General features: G+C 37.6%; 1 protein-coding gene across 2 annotated transcripts in view; it reads left to right on the top strand.

Annotated features, from left to right (window-relative positions):
* Nucleotides 1–20,633, top strand: part of ARHGAP23 (Rho GTPase activating protein 23) — a 157,869-nt gene that overhangs the window by 59,886 nt on the left and 77,350 nt on the right. For both annotated transcript variants that reach the window (XM_072414912.1, XM_072414913.1), the window contains 6 exons: nucleotides 858–953; nucleotides 1,898–1,976; nucleotides 9,473–9,527; nucleotides 15,047–16,331; nucleotides 17,381–17,536; nucleotides 19,804–19,915. In XM_072414912.1, coding sequence (XP_072271013.1) covers nucleotides 858–953; nucleotides 1,898–1,976; nucleotides 9,473–9,527; nucleotides 15,047–16,331; nucleotides 17,381–17,536; nucleotides 19,804–19,915 — 1,783 coding nt within the window. The remainder of the gene's footprint in view (nucleotides 1–857; nucleotides 954–1,897; nucleotides 1,977–9,472; nucleotides 9,528–15,046; nucleotides 16,332–17,380; nucleotides 17,537–19,803; nucleotides 19,916–20,633) is intronic.

Raw genomic sequence — 20,633 nt, 5'->3', positions numbered from 1 at the left:
ATTATTACTCATGAGAAGCATATACCTTATTCAGGCTTATTGCAGTGGCCAGAAAGCCATCCTAGATTGGCATTGTCCCCATGAGACTTTAACCTCAACCATGGAGATGAGCTGACCTCCTTCTATATGCTGCATGTAATTCCTTGTGTGCATAGTCTGATTGTGTGTTTTTGGCATTTATAACAGTCAAGTTAAACAGCAAAAAACTAACAAAGTATTTTGAAAGACTGCTACATTTGATTGCACCTTCCTTGCACTACAAAAAACATTTAAAAAAAAAAGTCAGCATATCTATACAGAAGAATAATTTGGCACAGCCATACTTACAGTTTGTGTCTTGTTTTCTGTGTTATCTCATGATTCTATGTTTCTAAGTGCAGTACTTCATAATATTAAGTTAGAATTGTTTACTTACTAGGGCTTCTTTATGCAATACATTGTTTTTGTATTGCCTCCATGGATTTTTTTTTTATCTGTTGTAGCTTGCTTTAATAAAGCAGCTGATTTTTTTTCCAATAGACCTCATTGCTAGTAAAATCACTCCTGTTTTTGTTTTTGTGCATTATGGTGCACTGAGGAGCGGTGTTTGGTGTGTTATCAAGCATTGTGCTAACACATGCATTTTACTGCTCATTTCTTCAATGAAGCAGCTTGAACAGATCCTTTAGAGGCCTGTTTACATTAAAAAATCAAGTTTTCATTTTATTATACGATCAGATTATTTCCAAGTCAGTTCTAAGAGCACAATTCCGTTAGTTTGGGTATTGGGGCAATAATTTCTTTTTCTTTCTCATACATATGATCATCTCTGTAATTTGATTTACTCCATTTTATTTATATATTCTTTTTCATTTCAGATTATCCTCCTTTACAACACATGGAACCAATGGACACCATCTTTGTCAAGCATGTAAAAGAGGGTGGTCCAGCCCAGCAAGCTGGGCTCTGCACTGGTAAGATTGCAATTGAAAAGCCTGTACAAAGAGGTGTACTACGATTTATTGTCCGGAAATTAGCCAAAGCAGCATTGTATAAATTTCAGGAGAACTAGACAATTTACACCAGTAAATTTCAAATCCACTCAGAACTGGGACAATTTAAAGTATTCTTTCTGCAATATGACGGATACAAATTTATAAGGAGGCCCAGATGAGGAGATGCAACTAACAAAATGCAAAAATGTAAAAATCTCTAAATAAATAACTCAGTGGTAAGGCCAGGAAAAAACAGGAAACTAACATTTTTTTGACTACAGCAATGATAATTTGCTGTCTCAGTTAGCAAGGATATTCTGGAGTAAGTGGTGCTAAATGCACCACAAGTGGTGTAAATCCAGCCTAAGGTTTATGTAATCCCAACATTTAGGTTGTATAATGTTTTTAATCATGATTAGTCCTATACAATTTTATTAGGTAAATCGGTTTGTGAATTGTTGCCAAGTTACTGCCTCAAGATCATGCCAGCTGTTGGATGATGAAAATTTTAAGCTATTGTCTCTCATTTAGCTCCACCATCGCCTTCCTACTGTTAAAGTCCCCTTCATTGGCTGTTTGCCTGACTATAAGGTCTGCAAAAGGCTTGTACAGGAAATGCTGTATTTGGCAGAATCTCCAATTACAGCATTACAGCATATTTGCTTTACGCAGACCCCAGTTAGCCTAAGAGTAACCAGTTGAGATGAAACCTGTGAGAGTGGGAAATAGGTGTGTTCTGCTTGACTATACAAACACTTTTTTCATGGGTATGGGCTGTTACCAAAACATTACTTTTTGAAGATGAGCAAAGTTTAGCTTTAGGAAAAGGGTATACAATGAAGCACCAAAAAATTGAACTGCTGAGAGGGAAAAGGTTTAATAATATACCAGTGCATAACAATGTGTTTTTTTTTTTTTTTTAGGTGACCGCCTTGTTAAGGTTAATGGAGAGAGTATAATCGGAAAAACATATTCACAAGTCATTGCCCTGATACAAAACAGGTGTGATATGAGGGTAAAAAGGGTGTGGGTAAAAAGGGGACATTTTCAAGAGCAATACTTAAACTTACTTCTACTAGCTATGTTATCAATTTTGTGGAACCCTGCGTCCTACTCACCTATTAAGGCTGCTTTTAAAAAAATTAAAAAAAAAAAACAAACAGTGTGCTTAGTGTTGCTATGTTGATTTAAAATCTTAACAACTTATGTATATAACTAAATCTGATCTCCAGGTTATATGAAAATCAACACCTAATAGAAAATAATATACACTACTATCCTACCATTCATTTCCCTAGTCTTGAATAAAAACTTGCTTTTAAATCATCTACTGTTGAGAAGTGACAGAACTATTCCCTACCTGTGTCCACTTTGTTCCTCCTGGCTGACTTTTCTTCAAACCATTAACGCCCTGACAATGTTGACAAGTGTTGTGTGGCTGACATTATCAAGTCAGCGCACATATTTATTGGGCTGGATGCTGTTATTGAAGTTTCTTTTGAGGCTATTGGTTTGAGACAGATGAATAGCCTACTTTTCCGAATCTCTGAAGAACAACCAGGACCCCTATTACTATCCAATTTCATTATGGGGTATGTATACTTCTTGCGTTCCTAGATAGGTACATAGTCAGTCAATTTTTCAAGAAGAAAATGGCAGCAGTTGCATTAGCGCAGAGGGAAGATAAGAGCTTTGTAGGTAGTATCCCAAAGATCCGCTTTAAAACAACTCTTGTACATGTGGTGAAAACTAAAAAAAAATTCTATAAACTATTACAGTATTAAATTAATATGATTCAGTAAAGTAATAAAGTATCCATATATCTTCTATTTATTATAGTCCACACCCTGAGGTACAGAACGTTTGTAGCAACTGTCACGTGTTCTGTGCTCATGCAAACTTCTACAACACTGTTGTGTGCTCCCCTTGGTTAAATCAACTTATAAGTATTATTACACAAGATTATTTTGCTCTTGATCAGTTAAGTGGGTTCTAAATATTTGGGCTTGAATCTTCTTCTCTACTTTTACGGGTCCTATCTCATGCTTATATGTCAAAATTGACTATCACAAAGAGAGAAAGCAATATTTATATAGCATGATTCACAAAATCAATTAATACATTGAAAAATAAGTTTAACCATAAAAAGTGCTCTGCTCATCCCCACCCTTAATGGTCAAAAAGCGGAATATTGTACTTAAGTATGCCATGTTTTGAAACAAACAACATAGGGATTACCAATTGGTAAATCAATGTGATCTTTTTGACTTACAAAATATTCAGGGGATCTCTGGGTGTGTAAGAGGCCTCAGGACAATAGTCTTTTGTACGCCATGGAGAGATGAGTTGATAAAGTATCCTGTATTCTACATAATTCATAGTTACATAGTAGGTTAGGTTGAAAAAAGACATGAGTCCATCAAGTTCAACCACTAGGGAAATAAACATAGCCAAGATATAAAACCCTATAAGACATAGTTGGTCCAGAGGAAGGCAAAAAAAAAAATGACAGATTGATTTCCATGGATGTGGGAAAAAAAATTTGTTCCTGATTCTCTGGGGCAATTGGATGTTCCCTGGATCAACATTTTCTGTTACCTTTACTTTAAATCCTTAATACCTAGTTATAGTCTGTGCTTCTAGAAAAGCATTCAGCTTTTTCCTAAAGCAATCTATAGTAGTTGCTGAAACTACTTTCTGAGGGAGCCGATTCCAAATTTTCACAGACCTTACAGTGAAGAATCTCTTCCTTATCGAGAGCTTAAACTTCTTTTCCTCTAGACGTGTGCCCTCTTGTTCTTTAAAATGATCTCAAAGTGAATAATTGGGAAGAGAGTACTCTATATTGACCATTTATAAAATTATACAGGGTGATCATATCCCCCTTAAACGTCTCTTCTCAAGGGCGAATAGATTCAGTTCAGCTAATCTCTCCTCATAGCTGAGCTCCGCCATTCCTTTTATTAGTTTAGTTGCCCTTCTCTGCTCACTCTCCATTCCACAACGTCCTTTTTGTGAACAGGTGCCCAAAACTGGACTGCATATTCTAGATGTGGTCTGACCAATGCTTTGTACAGGGACAGGATTATGTCTCGATCTCTGCAGTCTATTCCTCTTTAAATACAAGAAAGTACTTCACTAGCTTTATGATCTACCAGAACCCCCAGATCTTTTTCCATTTCTGACTCCCCCCAAATGTATTCCCCATAGACAGTATGAAGCATGCATGTTGTTAGCCCCCAACTGCATAACTTTACATTTATTTATGTTAATTGTCAATTGCCACTTGGCTGCCAATCAAACAGTACATCCAGGTCTGCTTGTAGATTATAGACATCCTGTATGGACCTAATTCTATTAACATAGTTTGGTGTTATCTGCAAACAGAGAAATGGTACTTTTAATCCCAAACTCTATATCATTTATAAAGATGTTAAACAATAAAGGTCCAAACACTGAACCCGGGGGTACATCACTGATAACCTTAGACCATTCTGTGTATGAATCATTAATCACTACTCTCTGGATGCGGTCTTTAAGCCAGTTCTCTATCCATTTACAGATTGACTTTTCTAAACCTATTAACCTCAACTTGCATATTTCTTAACTTTCTTTGGGGTACTGTGTCAAATGCTTTAGCAAAGTCCAAGTACACTATATCGACTGCTACTCCGCTGTCTACCTGTTTACTTACTTCCTCATAAAAAGAGAGTAAATTTGTTTAACAATTTCGGTTTTTCTTGAAGCCATGCGGACTATCACTTATAATATTATTTTCTAGCAGGAACTCCTTCATGTGGTTCTTTATAAAACTCTCCAGGACCTTTCCAACTTTGGACGTTAAAGTAACCGGTCTATAGTTACCTGGTAATGACTTTGCTCCCTTTTTGAAGATGGGAACCACATTGGCATTATGCCAATTCATTGGCACCATGTCAGTGACTAAAGAGTCTTAAAAAATTAGAAATAATGGCTTTGAAATAACTGAGCTCAGCTCTTTGAGGACATGTGGATGTAATCCATCGGGTCCTAGAGCTTTGTTTGTCAACCTTATTTTGCCCAACTGTTTCTCAATCATGTCAATTTTGAACCACTATGACTCATTTAATGCATTGACATTATTATGAATGGCAAGACATTGCTAATATGAATTTGGACTTGAGCTTTGCCATTTTCCTTTGTGTACACAGATCTTAAAAAGTGTTTAGTTAATCTGCCTTTTCTTTATCCCCAGTTACCAACCCAGAGACATCCTTTAAAGGCTTTATATGCTCAGATGATCTTTTTGCTATTAATATATTTAAAACCTTTTTGAGGTTTGCATTACTTTCCTTTGCAATCTGTCTTTCATTTTGAAGTTTTGCACATTTTATCTCTTTTTTACCTCTTTTGTTATGTTCTTTATAATTTTCAAACGGTGAAGGTGATCCTTCATTTTTATATTTTTTATATTCAGTAAAGGATTTTGTGTTGGAAATTCTTCAACTCCTCAAACTTTTGACAGCAGCTCAGAATAGCAATGCATTTACCTTCCTTGAAGTGCATTCAGAATAAATGGGTGATAATGCACTTCAAATAATTTTTTGCACTGCACACTGTATAGCAAATTGGAATAATTAGTTGGCTGCAATACAGTTTCTATGCTCTGACATCAGGTACTGCAGTAATTACACCAGAATTGGTGTGTGGACAAAAAAAAACCTCCAGCACTGGTGTCAGTGACAGAATAATAAGAAAAGAATAATAAGAAATTCCAGCACTGTCTGAGGATGCAATCATTTATTTATTTCATATTGCAACCTTTATTTTCATGACTGCAAAAAAAAAACACCCCAGGATTACTGTAAGCGAACCCCAAAATGCTCCAATCACTGGTGTCAGTGGATACAGGAAAACCAATAGCATTAGTGTTAGATGCAATAAAAAGTCAGCATTCATGTCAGTGACCACAAAAATAACCTCAACACCAGAGCTAGTTTAGGCAGGATTAACACACTGGATTGGTCTACAAGATTGCAATAATAGCCCCTAACACTAACAAATTACTGTGACAGTAACTTTACTTTTTCACGCTGCCTGACATTGTTTTTCAAAGTTAGGTGTTGGAAAGTTGAAATTGTTTCAACATCTGGCTCGTCACTGCTCTGCAGAGGCCTGCAGTCTAATAGGTAGCAAACTCAGCACAACAGCTCCTGAGTGTTTGTTGTGACTTCTGAGCAGGGCCAGTTTCATAATTTAATTTATTCTAGGCCAGCTAGCATGTGCTGCCCCCCCCCCCCCAACAAATTACAGTCTTTGATGCTAACACACACACTTACACCATGGTAGCTGTTAAAATAATGACAAACACTTACATTTAGCAATAATTTTAATTTTACTGAAAAAAAAAATAGAAGGAAAGCATGACAGCACCCTTACATGTTTTTTTTAGGAATCCTTATTCATAAAGCTTTTGACTGAGTACTGTTAGCATGAAAAGGTCAAGGCACTGTCATGCTTTCCTGGATTTCCTGTGTTGGAATGTCGATAAAAACCTTACTGAACTTTATCTCTATTTTCTAATTGCTGAAATTAAGCAAGGCTTAAGGAAATAGTGGTATAGCGTGGGTAAAACAAGTAGCTACAGTAGCTCTTTACTATCCTGCTGCATTATGTCTACAGTCTCTAGAATTTCTGTAGCATTATAAACACTAAAATTATGGTGATGTCAGAAGCTGCACTTGCATCCCCCAGGCATACCGAGAGTTGACTATCACTGGGATGAAATATGAATATTGGAACTGTTTTACTCACTTGTGTCCTTTTGGTACCAAAATTTACACAACAAAACCAGAAAGTTTACACCATTATCTCTTTAATAGCACAGTGATGTCCCCTCCAAGGCCACATCCTAGTAACTGGGTAGTAAAAAACAGCAGTAGATTAGTGAGGTCATCTCTGCTCACTGTGATCTTTCTTTCTGATCAACACATTTCTTGTCGGCCCACTTGATACACAGTAGTATATATGAAGCTAATACATAGTCAAATTTAGGTACGACATGCAAAAATATATTGATCAATTAAGAATACATAGCTTTATTCATATCTTGGGTCTGACTGTCAGACTATGAGTGCTTCAATTACTTAATTTCCTGAATTTAGAAGCTTCTTACAATATCTTTCTTTCAATAGAATGACTCTTTGTATAACTAAAGCTTCATAGCAGCCAACACAAATATTATTTGCTGGTACTTGGCTGCTTTATTCCCATTTTATAGCATCTACAGCAGTGGTCCCCAACCCCTGGGTCGCTGACCAGTGCCAGTCCGTAGCTGGTGGGCTGGGGGCCGCAATTGACAGGAGACAGAAGTGCCAATGTCCTATGAGAAAATCAGACTTCAGTGTGAGCTCCTGGAGGGTGGTCGTGTTTTATAAACCCGAGCAATCAGCTAAGCTGCTCACCGCCCACCTTGTACTGTGAGATAATCCTACCTCTCGTTCAGCAGCAGCATGAGAGCTGTGTCCATGCTGCGTCATTACCTCCAATGTAAAAAACCTTCATATCTCCCTACACCGATCGTTGTAAAAACTTGAAATTTTCAGGATACACAAGGGACCCTGAGAGCTGATGCTAAATTTTGTTTCAGCCCCCTGAACATATTAAGTTGCCAGATACAGGGTCTCAAACATTAAAACCTAATAGGAGTCAAGGATCTTTTAAATCTCATCAAAATAAAAAAAAATACACCTTTACTTGGACAGATCAATGACATATACCATATATATATATTTGTGAAAAAAAAATGCGGATCTTACTGTGCATGTGTGAGATCGCCACCTTTCTTTTTTTGGAGCCCAAGCCTCCTGGGATTCGTGACGCATGTATACCAGGCTCTGTGCTCCCATTCATTCTTTACGGCCGCGGCGGTAATGAAAGAAGGGGAGGGGCTTTGCCATTTTCTGGGGACCAGGATCCCCATATTGAGTTTGCATATTAGGAAATCCAGGGGACCACTTCCATGGGAATGAGTATTAGGGTACTGCCAAAGTGCACTGTGGTGCCTCAACTATAAATTTGCTCGTTCTCAAAACTTTAAGACTGTGTTTAGGTTGGTGGTGAGGTTGTGGTGCAGTTACCCCTTCCTTATGCCATGGAACCCTGGCACGGGGGAGACCCCTAGTACTGATTACTGCCGCCTGGAGTCAAATCTTCAGAAGTCTTGCATTGTCGTTCGCATCTCACTGCTGATGCGAGCAGCGGCGTGGCCGGGACCCGGGTGGTATTTAAAAGCAGATTACTCAGTAAATTTCCCGCCCGGCCAACCCCCCCCCCCCCCACCCGACGGACCGGCGCCCCCAGCATCACAAGGGGACCATCACCTTGTGGGAAATCCATAAAGTGAGCATGACATAATAATGCATATTGCTATATTATCTGTAATATTATTAAATGTTAGGGTCCTGGTGACATTGAATTCTTGTGTGTGTCTTTAAGATATTCAGCTACACCAAATCTCATTGCATTTTTCAGAGATACTCCTCACACATGCCAAAAGTTCCTCCATTGTGTTCATCTTAACTGAAAGGGTGTTGTGGTGCAATAGAAAAAAAAAACTTGGAGCCCCAGGGATTTTGTTTGAGGCGAGTTTTTGCATAGGAAAGCGCCAAAAAGATGAGTATCAGTAGGCATGACCAGAACGTAACATTAGGTATGGAAGGAAAAAAAATAAAATCAGTCCGGGGTTCTGTGGGGACAATGGTGGTCTAGGTGTTAAAAAGAGAGGAGCATCCAGTGGCATACTTCAGCAGAAAATTGACCCCCACAGAGAGCAGGTATCCCATTGTCATTTAAATACAGGCAGGAGCCCTAAAGAGACACTGTTGACTGGAGATACCTCATTGACAACCTGCCATATAAAGCTAATCCTCACAGTGCTAATATGTGTATTTTGTACACAATGAAGGATATATTCATTTTTTAATGATGGAATCATTATCTAATTAGTTATCTAATTAGGAGGTGCCTTTAAAGTCTTTTTCAAGTGATAAAGATGGTGTGGAGAGAGTTTGATGTGGTACCAGTTTCCACACTTGTCCTCTGTGGATACATAAAGTAAAACACTAACAAAAATGTTTTGTGGGTTGAAGGATAAGCATTTAAAGCATGATTAATGAAAGTTAGTGGGACTTGGTATGATTTTTGTGAGATGACGTTTTTTGTACAATGACTGATAAATCTGAAAGTGAAGATTGGTGTTGATATAAGATGAATTCCTAAATGATCAAATGAAAGTTTCTCTCCAATAGTAATCTCTCTGAATAACATAGCTCTTATAGCTCTTCCTCGCCATCAAAAGGTAAACACAATTTTGTCTGCTGGTTCACTTTAAACCTTTACATAAATGGGTGAAAATGGGTCACTAAAATTAATTAAAACTGAATTACTTCTGAATAGCCTCTATTTTTATCACAGTATCTCCCTGTAACATACGATTGTCTTTCTCCTGTCTCTTTTAGTGAGGATGTACTGGAATTATCCATTATGCCCCGAGATGAAGATATATTACAGCTGGTAAGAGCTGACTGTGCCTGCTTAATCACAAATACTAGAAATGTTTCAAACCACTTACAAAGGTCATAGGGCAGTAACCTTCAGCAATCAATCAAAAGTCATTTTTAATTTTTTAACTGAAAGTTGAAAGGTTTTTTAGTTGCTGTAAGTTACTCCACTTTACACATTTTTTTGCTAATTGCATTACTTTTTCTAAGCCTCATAAGATTAATAATAACAATAATAATAATAGATGTGAATAAATAGTTATGAAAATCAGTGTATATTTTATGTCATGTCCAAAAATAGCAGACATACAGATACTGTTGTTTCTTTTATATAATTTGATGTATGTGTATGTTAGTATGTCTTATTGCAGTTTAGAAGGTTTGAAGTTTCAATTTGAATACAGATTTAGTAAAATTTCACACCTGACAAGATATTTGCCACAGCAAAATATTGTATATTGATCATAGTGTGCACTGAGGGGACACAGGAGACCTCTGGTTAAATGTTTTATTTATTGGAGCTCCTCTAGTTGTCTGAATCACCATATACCAGTTTAGATTTATTGTCCTTAGGAAGTAGAATTTATTTTTTTAGCTCAGGACATTCCACACCACTCTCCCAGCAATGAACTCCCAGATTTGACTTATGATGGTTGACCCTTGTTGAAATTATTCTTCCAGCTTGTGTCCTCCCCAGCTGTGATGGCCTCATTATTATCCCCCTAACCAAAAGTGATAGTTTTGGTAGTGGGGGAATCATTCAAGATTCATGAGCTGGGATCGCAAAGTCAGATGCAAGATCTCTGTATACCTTGGTTAGACTATGTGCAATTTTTCCAGCAGTCTACAATGAAAACAGACTGTTCATCAAATTGCCCACTTTCCATAGTGTTTTTTCATGAACACCTAAGCATATGTGTTCTCTTTGGTATAGACTGCCAAAAAACACAGTAATTTAGTTAAATGGTGCTGTGTTTCAAAATTTTTTTGGACTTCCGTCAGAGGTAATAACCCATGCCTGCCAAACAACACTAAGGCATTTTACTTGGCATACAGAATTGGCCCTGTCTGCATTCCTCAGGTGGTGGGGTCGTATTTGGAATTGCAGCACAGTCCACTGAATTTACCTCAGTTTGATACTGGATCTCCAGGTATCACATTCTTTTGTAAAATTTGTGAATTCAGAAAAAAACAGTTTGAGGATCATCCTCCATTTACAGGAATCGGCTTGACTTGACTCCATAAACTTCGATAACTCTTATTTTCATGTCGCCATCAGTCTCAGTCACTGGTGTTTGTTCAGCATGCCTGGGGAAAAACATTATGGTCTTTGACTTTCTCTTGGGGTTTTGTTGGCATCTAGGATGTTTTAGCTCCAGACCATAACCTGCCATGACTCTTGCAAGTGTGCTATTTGCATGATTGATTTTACCAGTGGTGTCCCTCCAACCTGAGGACCAAACAGTCAATAGTCCATTCCAATTCTCCAGTACACTGGTTGAACTCTGAACATCCTTCCAGCTATAGTTAAGCTATACTCCACTGGATTATCTTGTCCTAAACACTAATTTTCATGTCACTAGACATGAAAAGACGCCCACATGCTTAAGTGCATACAACTAGACAGTTCTGCATCAGTCCCCGTTGCCTGTGGCTTCTGGGTCAGCTCCCCAAAAAGTTGGACATTATACTTTGCTCGACAGTTGGAACAATGGACTTTACTGTCATGGCTTGATTGGAGGACAGATCATCTTTTGAGTTGTTTGTCTTTAATGGTATATATACTTACTCTTCAAGTTGACTTCCTCCTGCCTGTTTCCTTTATACTCAAAGGAGATTGCACTTCATTCCATTGGTATGGTACATGCAGTCAGGATTTACCTATTAACCATTGCTTTCTTCCAAAAGACAAATTTACTTATTCTCATACCCAAGGATTTCTACAAGGATTCTCCAGTATCATATGGCACTATTTTACATTAGGGGTGTATTTATAAATTATTCCCCTGTCATTTCTTCTGAAAGTTCTCTGAAACTGAATCATTCTATATTTCTTGTTTCAATTCCCAATAAAACAATGACTCATTCTTTCACCTAGTAGCCAATCTTCAAAAGTTCCAATAGCACATTGACAATGGTTGACATATTGTTCAGAGCATTTACGTGTTAAATTATGACATGATATGTATATTTCATGGAAGGTTAAAGAGGATGTCGGTCCTGAGACATTTGAAACGTCTCGGGGCTGACAAAGCACTCTTACAGGAAACACATCTGCATGTGGACGATTTTAGTAGAATGCAAAAAGTATGGGTAGTTGAGGGGTTTGGTTCTCTAGCATTAGGTAAGAAACTGGGAATACTTGTCTTCCTGCACAGGAACTGGTATCGTCAGAATGTGACCTGGCAGGGAGGATTTTAAAACTCACTCTGAGGTTCCCAGGTCTAGAACTATCACTTTAAAACATCTATGCACTAAATTCCTGAACTAGTGTCTTTTTTCAGGAAGTGACCACCTGGATCATCCAAGATCCTAGTGCTAATAAAATTGTCGGGGGAGACATTACCACGGTCATGTATGCAAATGAAGATAGAACCACAGAGAACTTGCACAGAGATTTGGCTGGGAGGACATCACCTACACACCCAACCTTGGGAGTCCCCTCTCAATCGAGTACTTTACTCTTAGATTTTGCACAAGCTACCCATTTGCATGATTGTTGGAGGTATTGTTTTTCCATTGAAAGGCAATATACCTTTTTTTCACATGTTCATGCTTCCCAATCTAGAATTGATTACCTATTTTGTTATGAATCTCTTTTAACTTTAGCAGAGAAACCAGAAATTTTGACTATTGCACCATGCGCCAATACCTTTGTCACTAAGAGATGTACAACTAAAAGGGGACATGGAAGTGTCCAACCCTGCCAGGGTAGCAGCTAATGATAGATTTGATCATTTTTCTGTCCCTGACACCCTCATCTATTTAATCTCGTTACTCTAATTTATACAACAGGGAGGTCTAATTTACAGGGGAATCAATTATAAATATACCTCCAGATTTTTCATCTCGAATATATACAGAATACCAAACATATTTTAAAAAGGCAAGCAAGCCTCTTTATCTTGTCACCTCCCATTCTACCAAAGAGGTAAAGCCATGGGGAAAAAAGTCAGTATATCAAATGGAAATTGCACAACATTGTTCCAGTAGGGCTGGTCTTTTCCATTATGTTTATTAGCAAGCTGTAGTTTAAGTTTGGTTTTTGAACAACTCCCATACAGGTTAAATGGCTCCAGTTTTATTTTCATTGAAAATCTATGCTTTTTTAAATCAACTGTTGCAAGAGTTACATGTAGAATGCAAATACATTTTGGAGTTCTTGTAGACTTCTTTTACCATCATACAGTTAGCTCTTGGCAAAATTGGTGGGTTTGGCTAGTCCTGAAACCCATGACCTTTTTGAGATTAGATTATTATTCTAATAGAGGAATGATTCCTTTTTAAATAATTTTGGTAATTTTTGATGGTGCAGGTTGTAGCGTGATGGTGCAGAAAAAGATGAAGGACACCAGTCCCTAGATATACTAAGCTTGAAAATCCCCATACTCCATAAGGAATTTATAGCTGTGGTAGAGAATTACTGATAATGGAACACCCATGTTTTTATCCAGAAACAGCCAGGTGGTTACTGAAAAGTGGTGGGTGGTGCACCCAGCTAAAAGTGCCTAGGAAGAACACTTCTCAATTGACAGCACAAGTCTGTATTTTTGTTCTTGTTTATGGAATTTGAATTTTTATAATTATGGAAAAAATACACCAATTTGATGTTTCATATATACCGTTTTTTTAGGCTTTCTTTCAATCAAATTTTAATGTTTACCGGTTTGGGGATGTCAAATAAGACAAAAAATTTCTGTAGGAACTGTGGGGACATTTAGGGTGTTTTAGAATCTTTTTTACAGGTTTGTAAAACTGTTACCTGGTTCTCAGCTAACCTGTTTTTAAAGTTTTGTTGTGTGAATATATTGGCATCTGATGACATTAATTTTTTGATGAAAGCTTTCACTAGTTATTGTGTGATTTTGCCAATCCATGACACAAGAGGGTTGTCTTTTGCCATAAATTTCCCCCTAATGTTTCTGTAGAGACTGTAGATGTCCCAGATTACTGTTGCATCTCCTGATGAAGACACCCGTCATATCCCTTATTTTCTGTGTTTTCTTTTGTTTGCTATGCTTTTGATGTGTTTTTTTTTCTATCACCTTCACTTACTGCTCCCTTCTCCTGGGTTTACTCAATTTGAGTAGAGGCATAGGCACTATGAGGAGTTGTGTTATTGATTTTGCCTTGTGTCCTATTCTTTAGAGGCAGAGCATAAACACACATAAACAGAGGTTCTGTGTTCCCAGTAGTTGGATGGAGAAAGTAATTTTACAATGAGTACATAAATACTATTTTCCTTTATTAAATCAGGTTTAAATAAAATATTCTATTTTCTGATAATGTCTCACAGGTTTTAAAAGGTAATTGATGTAACTCTAGCATCATTCAAGCACAGTCCTTAACATTTGTTTGTTAATTGTATAGATGTGATCATCCTTTTGGATGTAACTGGAGACTTCATTGAAGCACTTTGTGACCAATAATTATCATTGCTAGGGCCCAGAGGAATACAGACAAATATAGGAATTTATGGAATACAGGCTGTAGAGGATGAAATCGGAGGTGATTAAGAACACTGACAAGCAGTGATAGTTATTGGTCACAAGTGTTTCAATGAAGTGTGTCTCACTTCAAGTGTTTCAATGAAGTCTCTAGTTACATCCAAATGGATGATACAGGTGAACATGAAAAACTGTAGTGTAATCATAGAGAAATAATTGTCACAGAATATGAATTGCATCATCTTTGATTCCATGCTTCCTCGCTTGCCCTGTGGCCATTGAGACAATTTGGGTTTGTCATGTGATACATGGGAGCAGAAGTGGGGAGCAGCAAACAAAATATCTCCTGAGGAAGCGGACTGAGATTCCGCAAAACGCGTAGAATACAATATACTGATTAGAGTTTCTTATTAATCTGGAGTTATATACCTATATGGTGATAAGGTTTTTATGCTGTGTTTTTCAAATTTGAGATAATAAATGCTATAGTTTTATAACATGTGATGTTTTATTATTTGAATTGTCTCAGATTGTATTTATGATAGATACTGTTTATTACTGTCTCTAAAGTCCCATGTTTCTTGGTTATTTTGTATTAGGATTTAATTCACCCATCCAATATGGATAGGGTAGGTTGTGTTTTTGATACTTATGGCTCCCACTTCAGATGCTAGTATAAGCACAAAATAATTGACAGTCTCGGTGACTTGTATGTTTTTAAGTTCAAGTAGGTATTTTTAACAGTTTAGTCATTATAAAAAGATGTATTTTGTCCCTAATTTTTGATTTTTCATGGTTCTAAATAGTATGCAAAGGTAAGTGAATATGCACCTGAAATAAGTTGGTTCCCTTTTTGTTTCAACAGGCATATTGTCAGGATGCATATCTAAAAGGCAATGAACCATATTGTGGAGGTGCACATAGCATTCCTGCACCTCCCCCTGTCTTCTATCCATGGCGAGGTCAGCCTTTAGAATCAGCTCCTGGGTACCCAAGAAGCCACAGTTTCCATCTATCTAGCTGTAAGGATTTGCCATCTGTAAGGAATCCTATGCCCAATGAAACCCTGAGCACTAGCTCTTCCCATAAAAATGATTATTCTAGGCCTGTTGCTAATCCTCTCCTACCACCAAGACTGCACAAAACTTCTCCATCAGCATCTGACCGATTCAGGGGGCCAGGACCCCCATACAGTTCTGCCTATGGTTGGACATCCTGCCACCATCCAGTGCCATCCAGCAAAGCCCCTTTAGATGTGTGGGAACAGCCACGTGGTCCCCGCTGGGTGAGTCCATGGGAGAGACACCAAGCACTGTGTAACTGGATGTCCCAGCAAACACCCTACAAAAGAGGCTCTGCCTTGCCGCCAAGAAGACGTAGTGCCTCACAAGACCGACTAGGAGAAGGTACTCAACAAAGACATCAAAGTGACTGGGCTCATGGTGTTTCACAAGATACCTTGCACCATTCTCTTGAAAATTATTTTTGGGGCCACCGAGCACAGTCAGACAATTACTTGTCTCAAACTGGTAGGTCTATAGAGAAACTGGAACTGAATGCTTTAATATCACCTCCTTATGAACGATCTATGTGCCCTTCAGATAGAGCATCTCGGACAACTCGTAAAGTGTCACATCCTCCCCCATCCCAAACTGTGGTACTTGCTTCCAGGGAAGTAAATAAACCTTCATCACAAAACTCTAGTTCTGGTGACTCCGAGTATATTGGGTACCGGAGTTACAGTCCCTCTTTTCAACGTCGGACTGAACAGCTTCATGCTTTTTCCTTCAGAGAGACAGGATTTAGTGGTCTCCCAACATTTAGGTCAGCACAATATTCTGTCAATAACCCGATAAGCCCTCCCTCCCCACCTGAAAGGAAAGAACCTTCAAAGGGCATCAGTTCCACAGATGACAGCAGTGTCACAGAGGAAAAACGAGACGAGGTCATCCTTAGACAGAAGCCACCTTCAGGACGAAAGCCCTCTGTGTCTGTGCGTCAAGTGAATGTACTTTTTGAAGAGGAAGGGAAAGATGTGGAGCATGCCCCTTCTCCTGCAGAAAGAGAAAAGGTGTCAAGTGAGAGGCCATCACAAAGGGTACCCCCATTGCCATTTTCTGAAGAGCCCCTGGCATCTATTCCTTATATTGGTAAGTTTTCCTAAGATATATATGACTTTAGGAGAACATATAGCAAAAAGCAACAGGTTTATGTAATTCCTGTTATCCCCATATTCATATACTGATTTATTTTAATCCACCACCACTCTATTTGTATGCTTGATTAGATAAAAACTAAACTGCTCCCGTAATGAAGGCAGGAATAAATCGGCTTCTTTGTGCTGGCAGCAGCAGTAGGGTAATGAAATAAAGGTTAGCATACAATGCTGCAGGTTGGCAGATACATTACACCTGTTTGTTGCTTTGCCCTGCATAGACCATCTTATGGTTCTCAATTTTTTATTTAGCTAATTACCCTGTAACGGGAACCTCCTTTTATTTTTTTGGTACTTTGAATGTAAATGCTATCTTTTTGTAAAGGACAAATATGTCAAGGAACAAAGGTTTTCTGAATGACTCTTTATCACACTAGAGTGTACTAACAAGAAGAACTCAAAATTCTCTGTTCCAAAAACAACTTATAAATGTACATGAAAAATGTGCTCTGCAGTTTAAGAGGAATAATTTTGTAAAACGAGGCCACAAAATTACAAAACATAAAAAATATATCTTTTTTCTAATCCAAAATATTGAAGTTTATGTAGTATTGTATGTAGTTTATTTCAAATGTAAAAAGAATATTTTATAATTGTTAAAAAGTCATAATGCAGGCTATAACGCCCATCTACATTCCATTCTTTAATATTACCTTGGACAGATACAAGTGTGTTCCAAAAACAAATAAATAAACAGATTTCATTAACAGAATTTGCAATCAAGGCCCTTATAGGCCCTGTGTCTTTTTTGCCTTAGGAAAAAAACAAAGGGTCGCCAGAAAAATCTGAATTTCCAGAATTGCAAGGTTCATATAGGTGTGCCAAAGCATTGCATTTTTGACCTTTTTAACAGTTTCCTTTTGTTGGTTAAAATGTGAGATAGTAATGCTATTTATAGCTGCAAATTTAAAAAAAACAATATTTCCTTAGCTTCTTGACTTCTGATATTCAATGTTCCTCTACTTTCTTCTACTTTTTTCACAGATGAACCAACAAGTCCTAGTGTTGACCTGCGAGCTAAACATGTCCCAGCCTCCAGTGTCGTATCCAGTGCCATCAGCTCTGCTCCTGTGCATTCTGACAGCCCTTCTTCCCCAACATTTAGCTTTTCTGCCAGTCGACACTATTCACAGGACTGCAGTAAGTACCCTCTTAAACAATCCTGTCACATGAACTAGCCTCAGTAATCTTTTATATAGGTATTTCTTTGATTTACTTGGGTTACTAAAGTTAGATGCAGCTAGTAAAATGTATCTGAACTGAAGAACAGAAATGCATAATGAAAAACATAATGCAGATTTCCTATCCTTAGTTGTGGTGACTTTAGGTACTTTTCTTTTTTTATCTCCTGAGATAAGTGTAGCCTAATGTTAAGGTAAGCGTAGACCTCCAATCTTAGGGAAACTACACTTGCTCCGCCAATTATATCTAGAGAGTAGACCTTGGACAGTGGAAAAGTGCCTCCCTCTTTGTAACAAGGTGGAAGTATTTGTGCAGTGTTCACTCAGAAAAGTGCTTTGACTGCATTCATCCATTTGTTTATGGACGGCAACATTCACGCCTTCACTTGTTTGGCATACTTGCCCACTCTGTGTCTTTCAGTGTGACAATGGAAAAAATATTTTTTAAATATCTTCTAATACTATCTTTTAGCTTAATCTATTCTATTTGATTCCCTTTAGGATAGCTTGTTAACAATATATTTGTCAGTTTTGAAAAAGCTTTCAATTTTTCCATTCTTCCTGTTTTATTACTGGTTTCTTCAACTGAGTTATATAGCAAGTACAGGAGGGAGCTTTTCATTTCACTTAGTGGCACTTATTCTGTAGAAAGCAATTTATTCACATGCATGTGAATATATGTGTTCTTCAATGAACATTGGAGAATAGTATTTTACAGTGTATGTGTTTTTTTTTTAAATGTCTTTATTGGTTAAAACCTAAAATAGGTTGTAACTGTCTTTTCAAGGTTACAACATTAAATGTGAGGGAGAAGAATAGAGAAAGGTGTATACTAGTAATGGCGAACCTTATAAGATCAAGTTCTTCAAATTTGGCTTTATCTGGGGAAGTAAGGAAATACAGGGTTGTCTCCATCTTACGGAACTGTAAAAATATGTTACTAAAATTCACCTTTGCAGCTGCTATAATGCTAGAAATTCCTTGTACATTTCCTGATGGCTTGTCTGCAAATGTAGAATTTTCTAAATGCATTTTTAGATTTGGAAAATATTTCAGCAGCCCACTTTCAAGGACTCTTTAAAAAACCTACAGTTTTCTCTCAAATGTTTTGATATCACAAAACATCCTTTCTCCTGTTTTCCCTAGACCTTGTAGTTGTTTGTTCAGCACATTGAAGAGTAGTGTAAAATCTGTATAAAAAACATAAGGTTGGTTAGCCAGGCCATATCAGTGAGCTGTATAAATTCCTGTTCTTTTTCAAACATAAACAGTCCAAGCAGGCTATAAATCTTTCCAGGACTCGATCTCTGCTTAGCCACCGGACATTATTGTACATAAGTAAACAGTTATACTGAACCTCCTCAAGAAATGCTTGAAACTGTTGAAAATTCAGAACACAAGCCATGATGTAATTCACCATTTTTGTGACATCTTTGAGGACATGGTCAAATTTTTTGCTACTCTTTCTGGAACAAAGATCTTCTTGATTTATAATACAATGGAACTGAATGACATGATGTTTTGTTTCTTTAACAAAGAACTGTATGAAAACAGATGTTGCCCCCACCATAGAAGGTGCCCCGTTACTAGTAATTGGAACCACTTCTTCTGGTCTTGTGACAAAAAAGTCTTTGTGGGCATTGTAGATATCTATCCCTTCTGTTCTTTTCAGGCAAAGATGATTTGTTCTAGAAAGATAGTGGCAAAAACTAGGATACTGGGAATGATATTTCCTCTTCAAGAAACTCTTTTCACAATGTTTGACAACACTTTTGTGGTTGGTGCCATCTGACACTTGATGTGCGACACACAACATTTTTATTACACAGAATACATAACGGTTTACCATTGCGTTCAATCACTCCAAATTACTCTTCCAGGCCTCTTAGAATGATCTTCTACGATCTGTTTTTGCTTTTTTTATGTACTCATTTTTGGGTGTTCAAGACGACTCTAAAAAAACAAAAATAAAATTTATATAGAACAGTGTGTATGTTTTACCAGTGTGTTCTAGGTATCCTAGAACATTTTTGTAAAGAGTTCTCATATTACTATAAGAATAAGTCATAATTCATTACTTAAGACTATATGTGTTTCTTCCTTTTCCCTACTGTGGAGATGAAGAAATGTGAAATTATTCTGTGATACCCAATTAGATGTACATTTTGTTTAGTATAAAATTACCTCACAAAACAAAACCTGTATTGTCATTGATTTCTATCTCAGGTAGCATTAAGTCTAGTCGGCGTTGTTCACAACTTCAGGCAATTACCACTGAGCGCTCAAAATCTTGTGATGATGGCCTCAACACTTTCCGAGATGAAGGACTACTTCAAAGGTGAGAGCGTGTTAAGCTTCTGCCGATATGATTGAGATATTCCATAATTATATTCCTTGTCTCTGCTCCCTAAAATATGCAAAATGTTCTGTTGTTAGACCAACAGGTAAAAGTCTTTAAACTAATCTTCTAGGACAGGTTTCGAACAGATGATTGGTTCCTCTGTCTACAGGAATCATAACTAAAATAAAAAATACATTTAAAAGTAAAAACCCTCCTCCATCATCTCTCTATAATGAAAAGGTTACCATATCCAATGTAACTTTGGAAAATAAACACAACACTTTTTGTCAACTCTATTGTAGTACTCTTTAGCTGGATGCTTGTCAGGATCGGGATCTGAACCCAGGGCTGGTTCTGTGTCCAGCAGTAGCTCTACCCATTATTATTATTATTACACAGTATTTATATAGCGCCAGCATATGGCACAGTGCGTTACAAAGTCCCAAGTCATGTTACTAGCTTTCCCTTAAAGGGGCTCACAATCCTATGTCCCTACCTCAATTATATGTCTAACAGTCTAAGGTAAATTTTTTTGAGGGGAAGCCAAATAACCTAACTGCATGGTTTTGGAATGTGGAAGGAAACCCGAGTACCCAGAGAAAACCCACACAGACAGGGAGAACCTGCAAACTCCATGCAGATAGTGTCCTGGCCGAGGTTCTAACTAGGGACCGAACGCTGCAAAGACCAGAGTGATAAACCCTGACCCACCATG

This window comes from Pyxicephalus adspersus, chromosome 6 (assembly GCF_032062135.1).
Source record: "Pyxicephalus adspersus chromosome 6, UCB_Pads_2.0, whole genome shotgun sequence".
NCBI classification, from domain to species: Eukaryota; Metazoa; Chordata; class Amphibia; order Anura; family Pyxicephalidae; genus Pyxicephalus; species Pyxicephalus adspersus.
Note: the sequence above shows the minus strand (reverse complement) of the source record. Positions and strands in the feature narration are given on the sequence as shown.